The sequence below is a fragment of the Astyanax mexicanus genome, chromosome 10 (genome assembly GCF_023375975.1).
Source record: "Astyanax mexicanus isolate ESR-SI-001 chromosome 10, AstMex3_surface, whole genome shotgun sequence".
NCBI classification, from domain to species: domain Eukaryota; kingdom Metazoa; phylum Chordata; class Actinopteri; order Characiformes; family Acestrorhamphidae; genus Astyanax; species Astyanax mexicanus.
In genome coordinates, this window is record NC_064417.1 from 40,133,749 (window position 1) to 40,156,271 (window position 22,523).

General features: G+C 39.3%; 2 protein-coding genes across 2 annotated transcripts in view; both read right to left on the reverse strand.

The window, feature by feature from the left end:
- LOC111195823 (uncharacterized) overlaps window positions 1-22,523 on the reverse strand; it is an 825,186-nt gene that overhangs the window by 171,365 nt on the left and 631,298 nt on the right. The window lies entirely within an intron of this gene.
- The window catches only part of pcdh11 (protocadherin 11), a 302,855-nt gene continuing 285,129 nt past the window's right edge, over window positions 4,798-22,523 (reverse strand). Inside the window, exon 6 of the mRNA XM_007246463.3 lies at window positions 4,798-6,029. Coding sequence (XP_007246525.3) covers window positions 5,629-6,029 — 401 coding nt within the window. The 3' untranslated portion in view covers window positions 4,798-5,628. The remainder of the gene's footprint in view (window positions 6,030-22,523) is intronic.

Genomic DNA, 22,523 nt, shown 5'->3' on the forward strand with positions numbered 1-22,523 from the left:
TCCTGGTGCAAAAATTCAAGCAGTTCAGCTTGGTTTGTTGGCTTGTTATCATCCATCATCCTCTTGATTAAATTCCAGAGCTTCCAGAGAGTAAAATCAAAGAAACTAATCATTTTTAATTGGTCTCTTATTATTATTATTATTATTATTATTATTATTATCATTTTTCCAGAGCTGTATTTACAAGCTTTGTTGCTCTTTAAATAACGTAGGCACTAGGTGTGAAAATAGACTGTTGGCAGGGTGTAAGATAGCAATGAGCATCGTGATGTGCCTTGCGCAGGGTGTAAGATACTGTAGATTAATAAAAAAAATTAAAACACAAATGATGACACCAACAAGGAATGTCTAAAGATACACAATATTTAATAATTCAAGTAAAATTCCAAGACAAGAAAAGATCATCACACCAAATGTATATGAATGTGTACTTTTTTTTCTCCTTTTTCTCATAGATTCTACCGGGATATCTTACAGGGGCATGACAATATACAGTATATAACTTTTTATATCTTTTTTTTTTGTTTGTTTTGTTTTTTGTATCGTTCAGTAGTTGTACTGCTGGCACGTATCAAAGCTGTTGTCTTCCAAAGCGAGTGTGAAATACAACAAATGAGGAATAAATTACAAGCAGGTATAGTATAGCAGTAGTTCCATATTGTATTTCAAATTTTATACAAGATACATGGTGTGTGTACGTACATTGTTCTGACCTCTGCCTCTGTGCCAGTTTACATACATGCACACGCACACACACACACATACATACATACATACACACACACACACACACACACACTCTGTCTCTCACATACGTAGATTGATATATGCATAATGAACTTGTACATTACAGCGGAGATTGTCCTCTTGTAAGATATTCAGGTTTTCATTGTTGCTTTTTGCCACTGAGTATGAATAGATTCAGTGTTTTATAGATTCAATTTATTGACACAACAACTACGCTTCCCATTTCCCAACATTTTATGGTTGGTATGGTAATTTCATAAGTCAGAATAGATCACCAGTTATCATTAGTTACTGCTAGGGATATATGTACACTTTATTATGTATTTTTTTTTCTTCATTCAGCATTTTTTTTTTCACTTTTTTGTTTGTTTTTATTTGATTTTATTTGGTTTTCTTTATTTTAAGTCTTTTTATTTATTTTTTTATTCCACAATAATGAACGTTGATTTGTGTCGTGTACCACAATTCCGGCGTGGGCGGATCTGAAGGACAGCTCCCATTACTATCATTCATTTCCCGCTGCTGCAGGATCAGAACTGTAACAGAAGCTGCTGCTGGAGGATGATGGGAAGGAGGGGAGGGGGGGGCACATGACTATACAGAGCACCTGATCACCATCAGAGAGTGGTGAAAAGATCACAGCCAGCTACCGGAGATCAAGTAGTACTACATGCAGATGGAGATGCGGAAAATGATTACGGAGAAGAGCTACGACTTCCACGACACGTTCCGGCGGAAAAAAAAAAAAAAAGTTCAATAAAGTCAAATAAAAATGCGTTGAAAAAATACTGTTTTACTATAAAACCAACTGCAAAAAAAAAACAAAAAAAAAAACACACGGAACAGCTCTGTCTAATGTTACACGGGGTTCTTTCACAATGCATTTGGGCAGCAGGGGTTATAAAAAAGTATCAAAAGTGTTGGACAGGGGAGGAGAGCAGAATGAATAGTCATGCACATAATATACATTTCTAACCGGGGTCGTTTAACTTACTGCTTCCTGCTTTTCCACTCAATTATTATTATTTTTTTTATATATATAATTTTTTTTGTATTTATTTTTCTCATTTAATCCACTTGCAGGAGCTTTGGCACCAAGTGTAACAACATTAACATTGATTATCTCATTCTAAAATTCCTTCCTTTTTTTTCATTTTTCTTTCTTTTTTTATTAAGAAATTTTAAGAACTTCTCCATTGATTGATTGATTAAATTTCTAAAATCACTCAAAAAGTTTGTATCTTTATTTTTTATGAATTGTTTCCCTTACTTTTTGACATAATATGAATGAATCTGGCACTTCTTTATATTGTTTCGCGTTGTTTTTTTTTATTTTCTTATTGTGATTAGAACAAAAAAACGAAATGCTCCAAATTTTGGAACTAAAAACAATCTGCGTACTGACTGCCATTGAAAGTTAGCAACGTCCTCTTTTTCTCTGCCTAAAAGTTTGAGATAAAATTTTAGAGATACAAGCTTTTTATTTGAAAATGACAAAAAAAAAAGTTTATGTTCAAGTACAGTCAATCACTGCAGAACACTGAGGGACGTTTTTTTGACTTTTGGAAAGAAATCTTAATTTTATTAATTTTTTAAAAACTACCATTGTGGATATGGATGCAATTCTAAAGGAAAATGCAAATGCTGTGATTTTGAAAGTACAGTATTTTACCAGTATATTCATGTCAATTTCTCTGAAACCCCTGAGGCCACGTTCTTCAAAGACCTTTTCTTCCAGCTAATGGGGAGCTGCGAGGAAGTTTGAAAGCCATTAGACAATAGACTTTTAATTACACGCTCGTATTCTTGCTCAACTCAGAGCTGGTGAATGTACGGGGTGTTATGTGCTGTGATTGATGACGATAGGGGAGAAATTCTACTTGCGGTCTGCGATGCCAATACCATGAAATAGTGCCGGCGTTAGTGCTTTAAAGCTCTGGCGTTCCAGGTTTACTGATGCGTTGCGTAGGATCGGTAACACTTGTTTGTTCAGCATCCATTCCCTATTACTCCATGTTTTTTTACCCTTCCAATGATACTGTCACAGTAAGCAGGAAACAAAATCTTTTACTGTAAATCCAGTGCGTGTCAGCCTTCTCTGACACTGAACCAGCCTGTAATTATTCTCCTTGATTAACAGCATTAACAGGGATTTTTTTTTTCTTTTTTCTTTCTTTCTTTCTTTCTTTTATTTATTTATTTTTTGCTGTGGTTCAGGGACTTTGCCAATGCGACTGTGCTTTCTCGCAGATCAATGAGCAAAACGCCGGGCCCAGACTCATCATAACGCTCTCCTGGCATGCATTCCTTTGCATCCACTTCGTCTCATTTATAACAAAGTAATTTTTTGGATCACTGACCCAAATACTCGGGGTGTCGTCAGTATATACTAATCAGAATTGCTGAAATTAAGAAAGTATGCTTCACGCAAGTGGCTGCAAAATTACAGCTTCTGTCTCTTTGGGGGAATTGCTTAATTCCAAATGTAGGCGGTGTAGGAACTTAAACAGTGCATGACACTTTTTTTTTGTTTCTTTTTGTAGTTTAACCCTTTTGCAAGGACAGGACCACCAGTGAATTTTGAAGGGGTTGGTCCTTGGTCAAAGGAAGGTTCAGCTTCAAATTTGATGCTATAATTAGCTTTAAATCAACTAGTTCGTAATCTAATCCAGTGGTTAAACCTCTTAAACCTCTTAGATCATCTACCAACCAATACCAAGCTAAAACTTCCAAGTATCAGGTACTAAGGTTACTGTGTGAGGACCCATGGTGTCTACATGGCACCTTCTTGAACCCTGTGTTTATATGCCAACTGTTGGGAATTGTTGAGTTCCACAGGGGCTATTGTAGGGCCTATGAACTTAGGATTCTAAAGAACTGAACTGTGGGCTTACATACAAGATCTAATGGGTTAAGCACTTGATGCAAACTGATGTCATGAAAATTACAGGTTAAAACCTTATAAATTTCAGTCTTGGACATTTTTGTGATGCAGCAAAACCATCTGGCGTCATCTGATGTACCACCTCAGGATGCTTCACATGCCATCATCAATGGCACATGACATGTACCACAATATAAGAACCATTGATCTCATCTATCTGTTTCTCACAGACAACAGTGATCCCTAATTTGCACAAGAAAAGCACAGCAACATGGGTAATCTAAAACTACACTGTAGCATTTGTAATTATAGCATTGCTGTTGATATCTTTGTTTGCTTTGTTTTTATAGAGCTTTTCTCAAACCCAATCAATGCAGCTTCATCCTACCAATCACAGCACACAGTGAGTGAACTGATTACAAGAAAAAAAAAAAAAAAAGAAAAGAAAAGAAAAAACAGCAAAAGAAAGCAAGCAGAAAGACATTAGCAGTCTCGAGGGGTCACGAGCATACAGTGCTCCAAAGAGTTAAGGCTGTGGATTCTTTGATGCGATTAAGTAAAAAAGAAATAAAAAATAAAATATGAACTACGTACGAGCAATGTATCAAAAATCAAAAGCTTAAAAAAATAAAAATAGCATTCTTTTTTTCTCTCTCAAGTTTTAAAATTTAAAACAATGATGTGTCATGAAGGTAATGCACAAAAAAAAGTAAGCCAATTATACTATTACAGAGCAGTCTTCCACAGCTATGGCTGCTATGGTGATTACAGATCAAAGTAATGATACTATCGGGACATTCTCATAATTGGTTCCATAGCACTTGTTATGGTGCATAAATTGTATATTTCAAGAGGGAAACTTGATGTGGAGAGAGGAAGAAAACAAAGGACGGCTCTTTAGCACATCTGTCGGTGCCTTCCCAGGCTTGGCTAATGAGATAATGTTGGAAATGAGTAGGTTCCTAATAATGGGAGGGAAAGGGTGTCAGATGCGTAGAAACCACCGACACGCCGAAACATCAGAGGAAGGCTTTTCTCAGTTCAAGAGGAGGAGAAGAAAAAAAAAAGTAGCTGATTTTAGGAAGGAGAAAAAGAAGATAAAAAAAAAACAGAAGAAGGGCTTCTGAAAACTTTCCATGTGTTAACATGGCGTGAGAGCTATTTTTGCAGCGAGGCTTTTAATAATGTTTTTTTTTTTTTATTTGACGAAAGTCCACACGGCGAACTCAGACGAAGATAAAGAAGAAGAGGAGGAGGAGGAGAAGGAGAAGAGTGTCTCGGCTCGCCTGAATTGTAAAAGCCGGCTGAGAAAAGTTCTGCTAGAAACGACGCACGCACTACCGCACCAAAGCTAACATATTGCAGTCACCCTCACAGACGACACGGAACCTCACTGACTTTATTCAACAGTGGATACTTGCGTGTGTTTAGTAAGTACTATTCATATTTAAAAAGGCTTGAAAACATCGACATCATCATCTTCATCGTTTTTTTCTTTTTTTTTTTTTTCATTTTTTGAGATAAACAGCAATCCTCTGAAGCTTGACTCATTAGATGCTACCTACCGAACACACACACACATTCACACACACACACACACACACATACCTTTACTTGTTTTTTTGTTGTTGTTGTTTTAGTGGTTTTCTTTTTTTTTCATAGTTGAGAAGCTACTTTGGTTCAGATCTACTGGTTTCCTAGTTTATACAGTTACAGTACTGTGGTGTTGAGAGAGGATTATGAAACTTCTGTCAGTTCACATACGTAGCCTTCTCTATCAAAAAAAACAAACAAATGAACGAAACAAAATAGATCCATGGAGTTCCCTTTATAAGCACTGCCCTTTACAGATGTGATGCTAATCGACCTTCACTACAATGTTCTCGTTTTCACTCGCTCACTGTTTTTGCCTTGCCGGCTCACTGGTCAACGGGCTCGGCCGCGGCTGGACGGCGGGCGCTCGCTGTTGGACGAGGGAGGCTCGTCCAGCTCTTCTCCTACAGCTGATGCTCATGTAAAAAGGCAGACGAGCCGCCGGTGGCGGAGCTCTGCGGGCTGGACGTTGCAGAGAAGCTGGCTAGAGGGATGACCTTCACAGGGTCCTCTTTCTTGCTACAGTGTCTGTCCAGCGTGTTGTAGAACTGGGGACGGTTGCCTCCTTTGTCCAGGTCATCTTTGGGCACCGACCTGCCCAGGGTGTGGCGGCCGTCCGCCTTGGCCCCGCGCGCCGCCCAGCTCTGCTGAAAGCTGAAGGAGGGCAGGGTGGCGGTGCCGGACGTTTGGAACTGGGTCACCGCCGGGGGCATCCAGCAGCTGTCGGAATGGCCAAGGATCAGACATTCCTGGGTACAGGTCTCAGAGGCCTCGGCCAGTGCCTTCTGCAGGTTCACTTCAGTGGCTGTGGAGAGGGAAGAGAAATAAACAGAGCATGAGGAATATTGCTGATGTCAAAACAAGAGATTACAGTGTTTTATAATGTTTTATATACATATATCAAAAGAAAAAGCAGCTTATTTCAGTGATGTATGCACTGTATGTTTTTTTGTGACGTCACAATAAGGCAAAAACATGATAATTCATAAATTATTACAGTATTTATTTCACCTAATTTTCTGAATTAAGTAAAGCCAATAAACCCTCAACTCATTAAGACTTTCCTATCCTTGCTAAACTTCCATCAACTGGAGGATTCAGGAAAAGTGCCTGTTGCCGCGTTTTATTTATTCATTTTTTTGCACTGCCACCAAGGCAACATCACTACATAGGCAGCCAATGTACTCTAAGGGAAGCACCGGATCACTCAGCCAACAAAAGCTTGGGCCAATCAGCATCAGAAAAGGAGTGATATCGGGAGAGTTGATCAATTGACCCACCCAGACAGAGCATAGCCAATTGTGCTCTCTCTGACTCCGGCTGCTGATGGCGAACTAGCAAGATCAAGGATTCAAACTTGTATCCCTTGAGCCATAATGTGTTATTGATATATATTCATGTAAAATATTTGCTTAATTTGGTGAATTTCTTGAATTTCCCTTAACATTTTTCATAACTGTAAGAGCAATTCTAAAAACAAATTCTAAAAATAATAAAAAAAGATATAAACATGTATAAATACAGTATGTTTGTTCAGTTTTTATATAAAAAAATATATTATTCTACTGACTCAAGTGTGGATATTCTGAGTAATTTGCACTCAAAACTGTACTAATATAACTGAGAAAAGCTATTTCATAAACAAGTTCCTCTTCAATCTATTACCATCCTGGAGATACAGTACAAAGTTTTCACCACAGCAGAGCTACTCTACAGACGCTCAGCCAAGTGCTAATCAACCAAGAAAAAAACAAACCCTAACAAACACATAAACAAACGAATCCTATTACTGGCTCCTCGGTACCAGAAAGAGCGAGCGTATCCGCTCAGACTGAATGAAGAGCTAATAGAATAAAGTTGTAGCTATCCAACGCTGACCTGTAAATGTCAGCCTTTTAGAGAAATGAAAGGCAGCAATAAATGTTTAATTCATCTCGTAATGAGAAAAACACCATCAGTACATTTAATTTGCACTGTATTCCCATGGTCATCAGTGTTTACCTGCAATATGCAGCGAATTCCCAGTAGCTTAATTAAATTCTAAAAAAAAAAAAAAAAAGCAGAGAGTCTCAGTTGTTTGTGTGCGAGATTGGCTTTGCCGTATTAAAGAATTAATGAACAGCTCCGCAAACCTATTGTTTATTTTAATCACTGTCATTGTGGCACACCTTACATCTTCTGATCATTCCCACATTTGATGAATTTGGCCAATTAAGATAAATCAAACACGGAGCTCTTCAGCGGAAAAGCCGCCTCAGTTCTGGCCTCTTTGGCTGCTTGTTAGCATATTTGACAACATGTAAGGCACAGTGAACAGAGCGACGAGGAGGACGCGCATGTGAGGGATGAACATGGTGACTTGATTTGCACGTAAAAAGGGGAAAAGGAAGTGGAAGCAGACGGTTGTTTCCTACATCCGCCCTCATTAAGCCTGGCCCGACTCTGTACATGTGTCTAGGAAAAAAGGCCTTGGTATTGAGGCCCAGCGATAAAGCCTGTCAGCTCAGATAATTAGAATGTAAAACAGTATTTTCAAAGAGGACCATGAGCTCACACACACCTAAGCCCCACCAACACCAAACACCACCCACACCACCACCCAACACCCCCCCCCTCTGTGCCAGTTGTATGTTTCCTAACCTGCTAAGGAAAGCAAGGCCTGGATGTCACATCAGTCCTGTAAGGCCTTTCGCATCAAGCTGTCATGCAGAAATAATTTATCATATTTGCATGAGTAAGAATGCTATCAATAATTGAACACAAGCGGATCTCTGATTTCCCCCACTGTGCTGTGTTTCGCACGCTCTGGTGAGTTTTATTTCCAACCGCCGGCCGGCTAGCCCGCATGCTTAGAGATTTAATCATGTCCTACGTTTTCCTTACAGTCTATACTATCCATATACATTCAGTACAGTGATAGTGATAGTAGTAGTGGTGGAGGTGGTGGAGGTGGTGTGGGGGGAGAGAGGGTTTATGCACGCGGGATGACATCATAATTTTCCTAAATCCATAAGTATTCCGCTTGCCCTGTGTATTGTCAGTCAGAATGATCCTCCAGAAGCTTGATATGATCTATAAAAAGGCATTTCTCCTGACAGCCGGGCTGAGCGGCTTTGGAATGTACAGATGGGCGAGAGATGGAGGAGGGGGTGGTGTGTGTGTGAGTGTGTGTGTGTGTGTGTGTGTTGAAAAAAAAAGAGAGACAGTGAGTGAGTGAGAAAGAGAGGAGGGGTGGAGATAAATAGAGAAAGAAAGAGACAGAAAGAGAGAGAGAGAGAGAGTAAGAGAGTGTGTGTGTGAGTGAGTTAGCGAGAGAGAGAGAGAGAGAGATAGATAGACAGAGAGAGCTGTAGAGAGACAGTGTGAGTGAGTGAGTGAGCGAGAGAGAGAGAGAGAGAGAGAGAGAGAGAGAGAGAGTAAGAGAGTGTGTGTGTGAGTGAGCGAGAGAGAGAGAGATAGATAGACAGAGAGAGCTGGAGAGAGAGAGTGTGAGTGAGTGAGTGAGCGAGAGAGAGAGAGAGAAAGAGAGAAAGAGAGAGATACAGCAGACATGTGGCTGGCTGGATCCCCCTGGTCCTGCACTGTTTCCAGGCTGCCTCAGAGAATCAGTGCATAAATCAGCCGAGCGGTAAACGTGTCACCTTTCAGAGGGTCAGTAACTTCATTAAGGAAAAATGATGCTGCTCACTCACTCTTCTGAGCAAGCAGAATAAAGGCCCGGCCAGATCGCCGGCGGAGTCGGCTGTAAATCACCTCTGAGCTGCTTTTGGAAATTGGAGGTGTCTTTCCGAGCCATTGTTCTTTTCAGAAGCAAACACATCACGCCACAGTGGACACACTCCATCCACACAGGCAAACAGAAAAATACACACACACACATGTTTGTTTTTATGACTTCCCAGGATGTGAGGTCAATTCTAGATGTGTGTGTGTGTGTGTGTGTGTGTGTGTGTGTGTGTGAGGTGGCAAACGCATTACAAGAAACTGATTTGTTCTTTTCTATTTTTATATGAATGTTTCCAAGAAATGTATGAAGAATGCTCCAGTAAGTATGCTTCAAAATAACACATATATACACACACATATATATATACACACATATATATATATATATATATATATACAGCTCTGGAAAAAAATAAGAGACCACTTAAAAATGATGAGTTTCCTTGATTTTACCGAATTGAAAACCTCTGGAATATACAGTAATAATCAAGAGGAAGATAGATGATCACAAGCCATCAAACCAAACTAAACTGCTTGAATTTTTTTTTCACCAGCAGTGGCATAAAGTTATCCAAAAGCAGCGTGTAAGACTGGTGGAGAACATCATACCAAGATGCATGACAACTGTGATTAGATTAAAAACCAGGATTATTCCACCAAATATTGATTACTGGACTCTACAAAACTTAACGAATATAAAGTTGTCTTCTTTGCATTGTTTGAGATCTGAAAGCTCTGCATCTTTTTTGGTTATTCCAGCCTTTTCTAATTTTCTGCAAATAAATGCTCTAAATGACAATATTTTTATTTGGAATGGGGAACAATGTTGTCCGTAGTTTGTAGAATAAAACAACAATGTTAATTTCACTCAAACTCTTAATTTTTTCTAGAGCTGTATATATATATTTTTTGCATTAACTTCCATTTCATTTCAAGAAGGTTTTTTTATTCTCTTGTAAAGCCACCAGCGAGATGGCAATCATATAAATAATGCAAAAATATCCAAAAAGCCAACTATAAAAAAAAAGATACAAAAATGGGGTGTGACTCTGATGACATACTGTACGGTATACAGTACAGTATTTCTAGCATTTGGCTGATGCTCTTATCCAGGTCACTATACACAGGTGGGTGAATGTTATGCTAGTAGCCACATCCAAGGTATAGCATGGGGTGCTTACCCAGCTGTAAAATCGAACTCTAGTCTACCGCAGGAAGGCCAGTGTTTTATCTACTAACTGCCATATTGTATTAAAGAATACCCTCTGCAAAATTCATGTCATGTAAGTGAGAGTATGCTACATAATGTGCACACAATATACAGCTCTGAAAAAATTAGGAGACCACTTCAGTTTCTAAAACAGTTTTTTCTAAAATTGATTTTGCTATTTATAGGTATTTGTTTGAGTAAATAAAAAAATATTATCATTTGGAGCATTTCTTTGCAGTAAATGAGCATTAGCTGAAAGAACAAAAAATAGAAATCAAGAAATCAATATTTGGTTGAATAACCCTGGTTTTTAATCACATTTTTCATGCATCTTGGCATGTTCTCCTGCACCAGTCTTAGACACTGCTTTTGGATAACTTTTTTGCCACTCCTGGTGCAAAAAAATCAAGCAGTTCAGCTTGGTTTGATGGCTTGTGATCATCCATCTTCCTCTTGATTATATTCAAGAGGTTTTCAATAATCTTATTTTTTTCCAGAGCTGTATACTATTGTATGCCAATGAAAAATGACACCTGTAAACATACAGCGATTTACCCACTATGAGCAATACAGGCATAGGCCTTAGTGCTTTCATATGTTCCCTGTTCCCTGTAATGTACCCGGTATACAATGTTCCGATTTCTTGAAGAGGTATTCTATATCAATATGCAGGTGAATCCCGCAAGTTGCAGGAGAGGTGAAACGCCTGGTATTGTGTCGTATTGCATCATTGTATTTTGACTGCAGTGTTAGCTTAGGGAACGTGTGTGGAAGAAAACAAAATAATCCTCAATATCAGGGGGTCTCCCATCTCTCAGCACAGCTGAAAAATCCAGATAAATCAATAACAAACCTGGGGAGGTGGGGCTAACTGAGGATGTAGGAAGAAACCAATCAGTGTATTGTTCTTGCTCTATATGTGTACCATGTGGCTACCAGAGGTAGTGCTATGATTTTAAAGGCTATATGATACTCTTACGAGTATCATCATTAGTTTATAATAGAAAACAGTAGAAGTGACACTATTTAATTAACATTAAATAGCTCTTGTTGAACAAATCACATATTTTAATAGCTCTTTTTCTTGTGCTTCATAATGTAATCTTTGTTAAAACTGAAGATAAGACATTAATTAATTTATATATGTCATTTTTTTTCAAATGTTCCTTATTGTATAAGTATATTACTTCAAATATACAGTGTGATTTAAAATCAAATTGTGAGTAATGTGCATAATAACACTATTAAAAATAAAATACGAATTTTGTGATGGTCAGACCTCAAACTTTTTGTTTGACATTTTATAAAGCTCTGGGAAAATAAATAAATAAATAAAAAAGAGACCAATTAGAAGTGATGAGATTCTTTGATTTTACCAAATTGAAAATCTCTGGAATATAATCAAGAGGAAGATGAATGATCACAAACCATCAACCCAAGCTGCTTGCTGGATTTTTGTACCAGGAGTGGCACAAAGTTATCCAAAAGCAGTGTGTAAGACTGGTGGAGGAGAACATGCCAAGATGCATGAAAACTGTGATTAAAAACCAGGGTTTTTCCAGCAAATATAGATTTCAGAACTCTATGAATATCAACTTGTTTTCTTTGCATTATTTGAGGTCTGAAACAATGCTCATTGCTAATAAGCTTTCTTCAATCAGGGTAAAAAACATTACAGGACACACAAAGAAAAACCAATACGACCAGGGGTCGTAACAACATATTTATATATATATAAAGTATCTACTGTATATGATTGGTTTTCTTTAAGGTAAAACATCAATCTTTACCCTATTTTACCCCTACTTTTATGTGGTCTTCTCTCTACACACAGCATACAAAATGTCTTAATAAATGAAGCTTTTCTATTGGTCCATTCATAATACACCATACTATTTGTATACAAACTAAAGGTATTATGTATGTAAAGAAAAACTCCTATATTCACATTATTTTTGTATGTATGTATGCATATATATCATATAACCTTATTTCACCTATATGTGAGATACGTATATATATATATATATATATATATATATATATATATATATATACGTATATATATATATATATATACGTATATATATATATATATATATATATATATATATATATACGTATATATATATATATATACGTATATATATATACTGTAGATGTATCACCTTAGCTTACCCCTGCTTTTCTGTGGTCTTCCTACGTAGACCATGAAAATGTATGAAAACAAACACGCATGCTCACACACGCTCACACGCTCACACACTCTCACACCCACACACACACAACAAGCTCTCGGCTTGGCTCGCCACGCCACTCTGCAGACACCTTTTTGTGCATTTGCCCGTGAGCTTGAGCGCCCTCGCGCACGGAGACACCAGCGATCAGCACAAAGAGCACACGAGCTCATGTGTAATTATATAATGCATGAAAGGTGTTTTTCTTTTCTTTTTTTTTTTTTTGGTGCCGCCGCGGTGCTTTTCCCGCACGATCGGGGGATCTGAATGGAGGCGCAGTGCGAGCTGTCACTGACACTGTGTCAACAGCCAGGAGTGCTACTATTTTTTGCATGTGATATTTCACATTAAACAGCTCCAAAAGATGTAGTCGGTATCGGTTTCCACTCCACGGGGACTAGCATTGCTTGAGTGATGTGGGTGACAGAGCTGAATGCTTTCGTCAGCCAGAGGCATGCGGCTCACTCTGATGCTGTTTAAGTGCCTTTTGTATTCAGGGGGAATCGCTGCTCTCCTGCAGAGCTTTTTCAGAAAAAAAAAAAAAAAAAAAAAGAATCATACCACACGCACATTCCAGACCCATATTTGAAACCGGTTCCCTCCAAGAACCCAATATTTTCTGTGATTTTCTGTTTTTTTTCTTTCTTCTCTCTCTCTCTCTCTCTCTCTCTCTGTCTCTCTCGTTCTGTCTCTCTTCTACTCTCCTCAATGCAAAGACCTCCTGCTGATGATTTGAAAACCTGGATATTGTGTACAATACATATAATCTATAGCACAGCACAACACAGTCTGGAAATGTCAGGATTATTTACTCCGGGCACGCCGAGCATTAGAGCAGCCTGTATTTAGACAAAAATAGTCGGCTCAGCTACATTGTGCAGACTGAAGTGTAGTAGATTGCGACATTTTGTAAAATGACCGGTTGTTATTGATTGAGACCTTGGCCGATTCAGACTCGTAATTACAGCAGCACAAATGCTCCGAGATGTTTTTCAACTCCTCCTCCTTTCCTCAAACATTTCTCAGCTCCTCCACTCCTCCAGAGGTGAACTTACATTCCCGTAATCAGGCGGCCCAACTGCTGCAAAGCTCTACTCTGCAGGTCCTGTCTTTTAGTTGTATCCAGTCTAAATAGCAAGATGACCCTTTATGCTCCCTGACAATTGTTACAAGCACAGGATTACTAATCAGTAACCATATGCTAAAATCAAGGCAGCAAACTAGCTGAGCTGTTCCTACTCTGCGGTATACCAGTGCGGGGAAAAACAACATACATGTGAATATACAGTAATAATAAACATAGGCACAGCATAAAAATAAAAAAAATAGTTACCTAAGAACAAAACAAAACAAACAAAAAATAAGTTGTGCCATCAGCTGCAGCATTTTTACTATGCAACATTTTATAGTCATTGAATGAAGATTACGGTTTTCTGTCGACATGTTAAGTCGAAAGAAAAAAAAAAAAAAGAAACCCTACTGGGTAAGCAACAATGAAGCAGCCAAAATAAGCTTCCAAAATACTTTGAGAGACTTTCATATACGTTTTACTAACAAAGCACAACTCATTTTTTGGTGTTTGGTGTTTGTTTCTCATTCCAACTTAGAATGAGAATCCTGCTCCCTCCAGCCTCCACAGCATTTATTCATGTTTGTTAAACCAAATATATTTAAATAGAAGAACGCAAAATCACTAAGACAAAATAATCTATCTATCTATCTATCTATCTATCTATCTATCTATCTATCTATCTATCTATCTATCTATCTATCTATCTATCTATCTATCTATCTATCTATCTGTAGCTACAAGCAAAGTAAAAAATAAAAAAATAAATCTGAAGATACACAGCTAAAAGCTAAATCACTCTAAATCACCTTTTCCTTCAGTTGAACAAAGAAGCAAAGATTTTGTGCTCATGCAAGAAGGCTAATATAGATAACAAGCATACCTAGGAGTTTAACTTTATATCTAATATAGAAAAGTGCATTTCCTAAAATTAATGCTAAAAGATTTATCTCAGTGTTCAGTGCATCCAACCGAAAGTACATCTTCAATCCAGCCTCATTCTCGCCTTCAGTTTTTCTACAGAAACCTGCAGGGAGAATAATCCACCGTACCTCCAAACCTTCAGTCTTACAAGTTGGAACATTTTCTGCTTCTCACCGTCCAAGAAATCCCAAATATTTCTCTGTAGCTGTGAATCATTTATTGGACTTATTTTCCTTTGACTTTCTCCTTCCTACCTATATATATATATATTGTTATCTAATGTATAATATACTCTTTTTTATTACGTTTTGATGTATTTTTGATGGGTACATTTTACCGCAGTTTCCTCGATTTCAGCATCATTCTTATTTCAGATTTCTGAGTTTGGGCATGGTTAAGTTGGGGTAAAATTGCATTTCCAACAGGAATTAATGGGCTGGAAAAGTTTATATACTTTTCTCCTGTCTAAACTCTTGCTAAAACAACAAAACAGTTTCACAAGTACCACAGCAACCAATTGGCAACACCTTAAGAACTACCCAAGACATTATAGGAAGCACCATAGCATCTGCTTTGGCAACCACCAAGCAACACCAACATCATAGCTCACCATAAAACAACAATATAGCACCATTCTAGCACTTAACAACACCATTTAAACCACCTAGCAACCACACAGCAACAGCTTGACAACTGCCTAAAAGTGGGAACGACTTATGTTTCCCTCAGCAAATTCATATTGCCAGTTATAATGAATCTCTTCATTAAAAATCTTCTGGAAAAAAAAGTTTATGCATACGTAATCACTTATTTTAAAAGTACAGACAATTTAAACATTACATTTTGAGTGAAGGCAAAACTGCATCACTTTTGTTTTCAGCTGAAGCATCACTGTAAACCCCTTGTAGCCTACCTGGGGAAAGAATGTAATTTTATCCAGCACTGAAACCAGCTTGACTGCATTAAATAAGACTGCACAGTAAACAGAGCTGCCCAGGAATACAGTGGGTGGAAAAAGGAAAACAAAATGCATCCACAATTGCATCGCCTGAGATGCAGCAAGAGCTTATGTTGGCATTTGTGTCACAGGAAATGGCAATAAATATGTTACCTGACAGTAGGGCCACTCCTAGCTGAACAGTGATGAGGGAGGAAGACACAGTGTTTGGACACAAAAGGCAGGCTAAAGTCAGATCATAAACACGGATGATGTGCGACAGGGCCGTTCGGCAGAGCGGCACGACCTGGACGCCTCTCGATAGGATGTACATGACGGATAGGACAGGGATGATTGCTCAAGTCATTATGACAGCATGTGCATACCCATTACCACCAATTAGAAGGCTAATTGCATAAATATAGAACATTATTTATTTCTCTGAACATTATCCGGCTGGATAGAAGCTTGCACGGCATAAGGAGTGCTGTAACACTGTACATTAAGGTATAAAGGAGCACACATGATGTGGCATATGTGAATTTTAATGGGGTGTGCTGTCTATTTATTTTCCTCACGCACTTGGACATGTGTCTCCTAGTGAATGTCAGCTGAGCAAGACAAGGGAAAATGATATTAGCGTAATAAATTCCGGAAATCACTTTAATCATAGCATGGTGGCGTACAGGTCTGAGGTTTCAACAAATGATCTTTGAAAATAACTTGTGAGCATTTTAACAGGTTGCTGCATTGCTTGACATATTTTCAAGGACACCGCTTTTAAGATGCAAATGAGCTAGAAATTACTCTTCATAAAATTTATGAAGCTAAAAGACTCCAGTGGTGTGTGTGTGGGCATATTTTGCTGTTTCCCCTTTCCATTAAAATACTGGAGCTGTTGACAGTTCAGGGAACTCGCAAATTCAGACCATTCAGCCGAATGTACCAGTGTTCTACATTTTAATCAGCCCTATTCATATCTATATATAACAAGTACAGACAGACAGACAGACAGACAGACAGACAGACAGACAGACAGACAGACAGACAGACAGACAGACAGACAGACAGACAGATAGATAGATAGATAGATAGATAGATAGATTAACTGAAAAATAGATAAAGGACTGAGAGTAAGATATTTAGGTATCTAGATGAACTAAAAAATGGATGGCTGGATGGATGGATGGATGGATGGATAGGCAGCAAGATAGATATATAGATGAACTGATGGATGGATGGATGGATGGATGGATAGATGGATGGACAGGCAGTGAGATAGATATATAGATATATAGAGTAACTGATGGATGGATGGATGGATGCATGGATGGATGGATGGACAGACAATCAGTGAGATAGATCGATGTATAGATGAACTGATGAATGGATGGATAGAGTGACAGATGGATGAATGGATAGATGTACAGTGAGATGAACTGATGGGTAGATAGATGGACAGACAGTCAGTGAGGGATACAGTATATAGATGAACTGATGAATGGAATGAATGGACGGATGGATAGACAGACATTGAGATGGATGGGTGGACGGATGGATGGATGAATGGATGGATGGATGGACAATAAGATAGATATATTGATGTACTGATTCATGGATGTATGGATGGATAAATGGACAGATAGTAAGATAGATAGATATTTAGGTATATAGATGAACTGATGGATGGATGGATGTACAGTGAGATAGATATATAGAAATATAGAGTAACTGATGGATGGATGGACAGACAGTCAGTGAGATAGATCAATGTATAGATGGACTGATAAATGGATGGAGTGACAGATGGATGAATGGATGGATGTACAGTGAGATGTATAGATATATAGATGAACTGATGGATAGATAAATGGACAGTCAGTGAGAAATACAGTCTATAGATGAACTGATGAATGGAATGGATGGGTGAATGGATGGATGGATGGATGGATGGATGGATGGACAGACATTGAGATAGATAGATAGATAGATAGATAGATAGATAGATAGATAGATAGATAGATAGATAGATAGATAGATAGATAGATAGATGGGGTAGTTGGGTAGGTATGTGGGGGTTTGGGTGGGTGAATAGAATAATAACATTTCTCATGCCAGAGCTCAGACAATGACAGTTTTATCTTCCACAGTTTAATCTCCAAACAGCTGGAGTGTGTGTCCTCGAAACAATGAGTTCAAGGCTACAGCAGGCTGGCGTGTGGGCAAAAAAAAGCCAAGATGGGAGAAGTTTGGAGAAGCGCTGCATGCGGGCATCCAAGCATGTTTACACATGTGCCCGAGCAGCTGTGATCATATGTGAACGGGGCCAGCGTGAAAAAAGGATGCGCTCATAAAGGATGATGCCATGCTGTCAACCAGTGAAATCTGAAAGGAAATAATTGAGTTTGTAATTACACGGAGTGTCGTTTTATTACACCCCCCACTCTTCCTCTACATCTGGATTGGCAAATGGATGATCATTAATAATAATGAAGCCATTTAACCCCATGGGCCTTTTACAAGGGGAAAGATGCCATTTTTCACTCAAAAGGTTGGACATGACCATCAGGTGGAAGAAGAGGCCTACTTTTCATTCCGGCGAAGCAGAGAAAGGCCACTCACTGCAGGCCCGGCGCCTTTTATCACGATCCTGCGCCGCTGTTCTGCTGCCGTATTTCATCAGTGCTTACGGGAGATTTATACTTTTTACTTTGGGGTGGGGATATTCACATGATTTCGTGCTGCATTTTCCGCCATTAGGTATTCATGAAGTCTCAAATGTATAAATGTACAGTAGCATCTAAAACACGACACGTGTTACAAATATAAATTACGATTGCAGGCCAAGGGCACAAAGCACAGCAGCAGCTGAAATATATTACTGAAATAGGGTTATTGCTTCATGAGGTTGACAACAGATTTCACACAGTTGTAGGAGAATTTCAACAGCCTTTGCTGCTGCTTCAGAGTCGTGAGTGAAGTCATTGCCTTTTTGGAGTGGACTGGGGCTTTCTCTGATGCAGTCTTAAGAGTAACTTTCTCTGACAAAATCGATATGTTACAGAGGCTACCTTTGGCAAGACACATGGTGAGAGATTGTGGTGATAGCTCTGAGGATTAATAACATTTTGAAATGTTTTTCTTTTTTTTTTTGAAAACTGTTAAAAGGCTAAGAAATTGAAGAGCTGTTGAAGAAAGTGAGAGTGCTGTGTTCTGAAACGTGAGAAGAATCTGGTTTGATATCGGAGGCTAAATGAGTAAAAACGTGATGATTTTGCCTTTTTTTTTTTGCTTGCTATCTGTGCCCATGTGCAGTTCAGTGAAGCAGGGATACACTTTGCAGTCCTGGGGAACGCAGCACAGTTTTGAATAATGCTCCTCCACACACATACACATCCCACCATCTGTTACTGTTTAGTGAAGAAAGGCCAAGGCAAAAACAGCAGGGCAATACATGTGTGGTTTCTGTACTTGAATGAATAGTCGAAATCTGTCACCAAATCTGTTGACAGAATGTCTCCCTACGAGAGGGAAAGGCTTACAAAGGCAAGAACAATATCAGACTCCTGGAAACTGTTCAGATTAAACCGGCCCTCGAGGTTCCCAATTATTTCCCATCTTTTACACCTGCATGTGCCCAATCCACGTCTACACAGCTAGCGTGGCACACTGTACTTGTGCGTTTTTTTTTTTTCATTTCCAGGAACAGTCTGTGGTTAGAGAACTGGGTTATTGATCACAAGGTTGTGGGTTCAATACCCCTGTCTGCTTAAAGCTGCCTTGGTTAAGCCCCTGAGCGAGGCACTTAACCCTCTCTTCTCCAGGGGTGATGCAACATGGTCGACCCTGCGGTCTGACCTCAGCTTTCTAAGCTGGCGAGATGTGAAAAGATCACTGCACTGCATTGTGTCAAAAAAGGAAGAATACTTTTAGAATATGTTGCCAGTGCTTACACTGCGGGACTGTTTTTAAACTTACTATAAACTGATTGTCTGTAAGTGCATCAGATTGCATGTGCCTATGTGATAATTAGATAATCAGAGGCATGCAAGCAATTTACATTTACATTCACATGTACTGTACTGTACAGCATTTGGCAGATGCTCTTATCCAGGTGATTTATAATTGAAATCATGTTACAGCATGTTCTTGCCCAAGGACACTTACCCAAATATGTTCACACTACAACTCCTGTCCACTGGTGGTGCTGTTTTACTAAACATTTTAAAATGTTATTAATCCTCATAGCTATCGACACAATCTCTAACCATGTGTCTTGCCAAGGTAGCCTCTGTAACACATCGATTTTGTCAGAGAAAGTTACTCTTAAGACTGCATCAGAGAAAGCCCCAGTCCACTCCGCTAAAGGCAATGTCTATGTTACGCTATGTACTTGAAGAAGAACTGAGAAAACAATAAAGTGTCAAAACAGCTATATGTGACTTCTGCCCGACAATCACTTTCTCTGTTCGCATAGAGAATTCTAGTCAGACTCTTCTAGTCACATTGGGATTACCACCCACTGCACTGTCCACTGTGGGTGGTAATGCCCACGATGAATAAAATCATATTTCCAAACCTGGAAAATGAACAGTACTGTATGAAACTTTTACTTTATACTCCTGTAAATACTAACAAGTGTAATGAATGAAATGAAAGGCTTTACTCTGCTGTACTGTCCTGTATGTCCTTATCTTGTCTATTAAAGCTATAAATCTGTATTAAACCTAACTAAACTGCTGTACTCTACTCAAGGTTTGCCACCTATTGAAACTATACTGTATAGTCAATCTGCCACTGCATGAGCTAAATGCGCAAAAGGCACTCCAAAGAATCCATAGACTGAACTTGTATTGCTTTGGTATTGAAAACAGTGATACAATACTCAACTAAATATCGATATTGCAGTCAATTCCTGCTGTTGTGATATCCTTAATCATTAGACTCTTTCATTATCTCTCCTTTGCGGCTGATGCTTAAAAGCCAATTCGCTCGACGACGCTTGTTAACATATGCGAGGTTTATGTGGGCTTAGACGGCGGGATATTAAAGATTACAGATGCGTTTTTCAACCGACAGAGATTTACAGTACCTCACATTAGACAGATAATGCCAAATACAGTTAAGCCACGTAACTGCATGTTTTTTTTTTTTTTTTTTGCACAAAACAGACTGTAATAAGCCTCCAGAGTGCAATAATGACAGCAGTAAATTTCATAATCTGGTGGACATGATGTATGGACATGGCTGCGCATCGGGTCGAGTGTCTCCATGGCTTTTCAGTATGGCAGAAATAAAAGGACATATTTCCAGAGCGGAGAAGAGAAAAGGTGATTCATTCCACAGAGGAGGACACGCTTTAATTTGCTGCGGCTACAATGACGGATTAACAGTGGAAAGTGAGTCGGCGCATGTTGCGCATATATCAGCTGCAGGTCTGGGTGTATATCAAGTGCCTGAGTCTTAGCCTCACACCTCGCTATCTCTCTCTCTATCTCTTGCTCTCTCTCTTTTTCTCTTTCTCTCTCTGTATGCGTCTTGCTCTAACACCTTTTTCTCTTTTTTTTCTCTCACTCTCACGCATACACTCCTTCAATCCTTCCCTCCCTCAATCCCTCCCTTCCTTCCCCACTCACCCACCCAACCCACCTCCTCCTCCATCACACTCTCTTTCTCTTTCTCTCCTCTCTGTCCGTGTCGTGCTTGACCCGACGCAGCCAAAAGTAATTGCAGGCCGAAAACAACATTTAATGATTACTTTATCTGAGTGCAAAAAGAGAGAAGTCACAGGCGGGCACTTCCAACAAAAGAAGTTGACTTTTTTTTTTTTTCCTCTTTCTCTCTCTCTCTCTCTCTCTCTCTCTCTCTCTCTCTCTCTCTTTTTCTCTTTTTTTTTCCGCCGCCTCGCCATTCTGGCACAACAAAGAATATTATTGACTCGGCTGAGATTAAAACACCAAAACAAATAACGGAACAGAATCAAGGACAAAGTGCAGGAGGAAGAAAGCGTCCCAGAACACGACGGGTCAACCGCTCTCTTCTGCCTTCCCTTTTGTTAGCGTTGATTAAAAACACGCACCAGCTAACAGATTTGATTTCTCACCTGCATATAAATAAATATATCCTCCTCCTCCTCCTCCTTCTCTTCTTCTTCTTTCTCCTGCAGCAGCAGCAGCAGCAATAGCAGCAGCAGCAGCAGAGCTGCCACTCGAATAATAAGCCGATGATATATTGTCTTTCCACGCGTACACCTCTCTATGCATATTGGACGGGAATGAAAAGTAAATGAAATGTATCTTTCGCTTGTTTTTTTTTATATATATTTTTTTTTCTGAGTGGAGGAAAAATGGCCACACCGTTGCACTCTGTCTCTGTCTTCTGACTACTTGACTGTTTTTTTTTTCTTCCACTCACTCTCTTTTTTTTTTCTCCCCCCCCAACCAGCTCCCGTGGGCTGATGGGCCTGATTGCGGCGTGTTCATTATGTCTGATGGCCCCTGCTTCTCCTCTCTCCTCTCCTCCGCTTAGGCCTCTCCTCCATTAGGGGCCCGGAGGAGGGGGCGGCAGCATCAACACAATCAGCACTGCCCAAACACACAGCATGCGCTGAATGGAGGAGAGGTGCAAACACCATAACAATCAGCAATCAGCACTGATCATGATAATAACACAGAGAGTGCTACAAGATCCATGCTGCGCTCTCCCAGCTTGCCAAGAGCAGTTATTGTGTTGATAGGTTGGCATGTGAAGAGAAGTAATAAATTCAGCCATAATTTGAGAGGTAAAAAAAGAAAGAAAGTGAAGGACTGGGGGAGATGGTGGAGATGGAGATGGAGATGGAGGGGGCTAACCAGACAACAGACAAGCAGACATCTTGCCTTAAAAGTAAAACGCAGTTCCATATGCAGGTGGAAATTTGACAGCCAAGTGAACCATTCCGGGGATAATGCTTTTTGAAATCTAAAAGGAAGGAAACAATTTCTTGGGGGGGGCAAAATATCCACCTTGTATACTGAGAGGGTGCTCTTATGAAGAGATAACAAAGATGGATGGAGCAATATGTGTGAGAGATTAAGGGGGAGCTGTGAAGGCAAGGGCACTGACAGAGCCATGCACTGCCTGTTCTCAAACCCACTCACCATTCATATCAGCTGTTTGTAAAAAAAAAAAAAAAAAAAAAGCTGTGATGTTCTCGG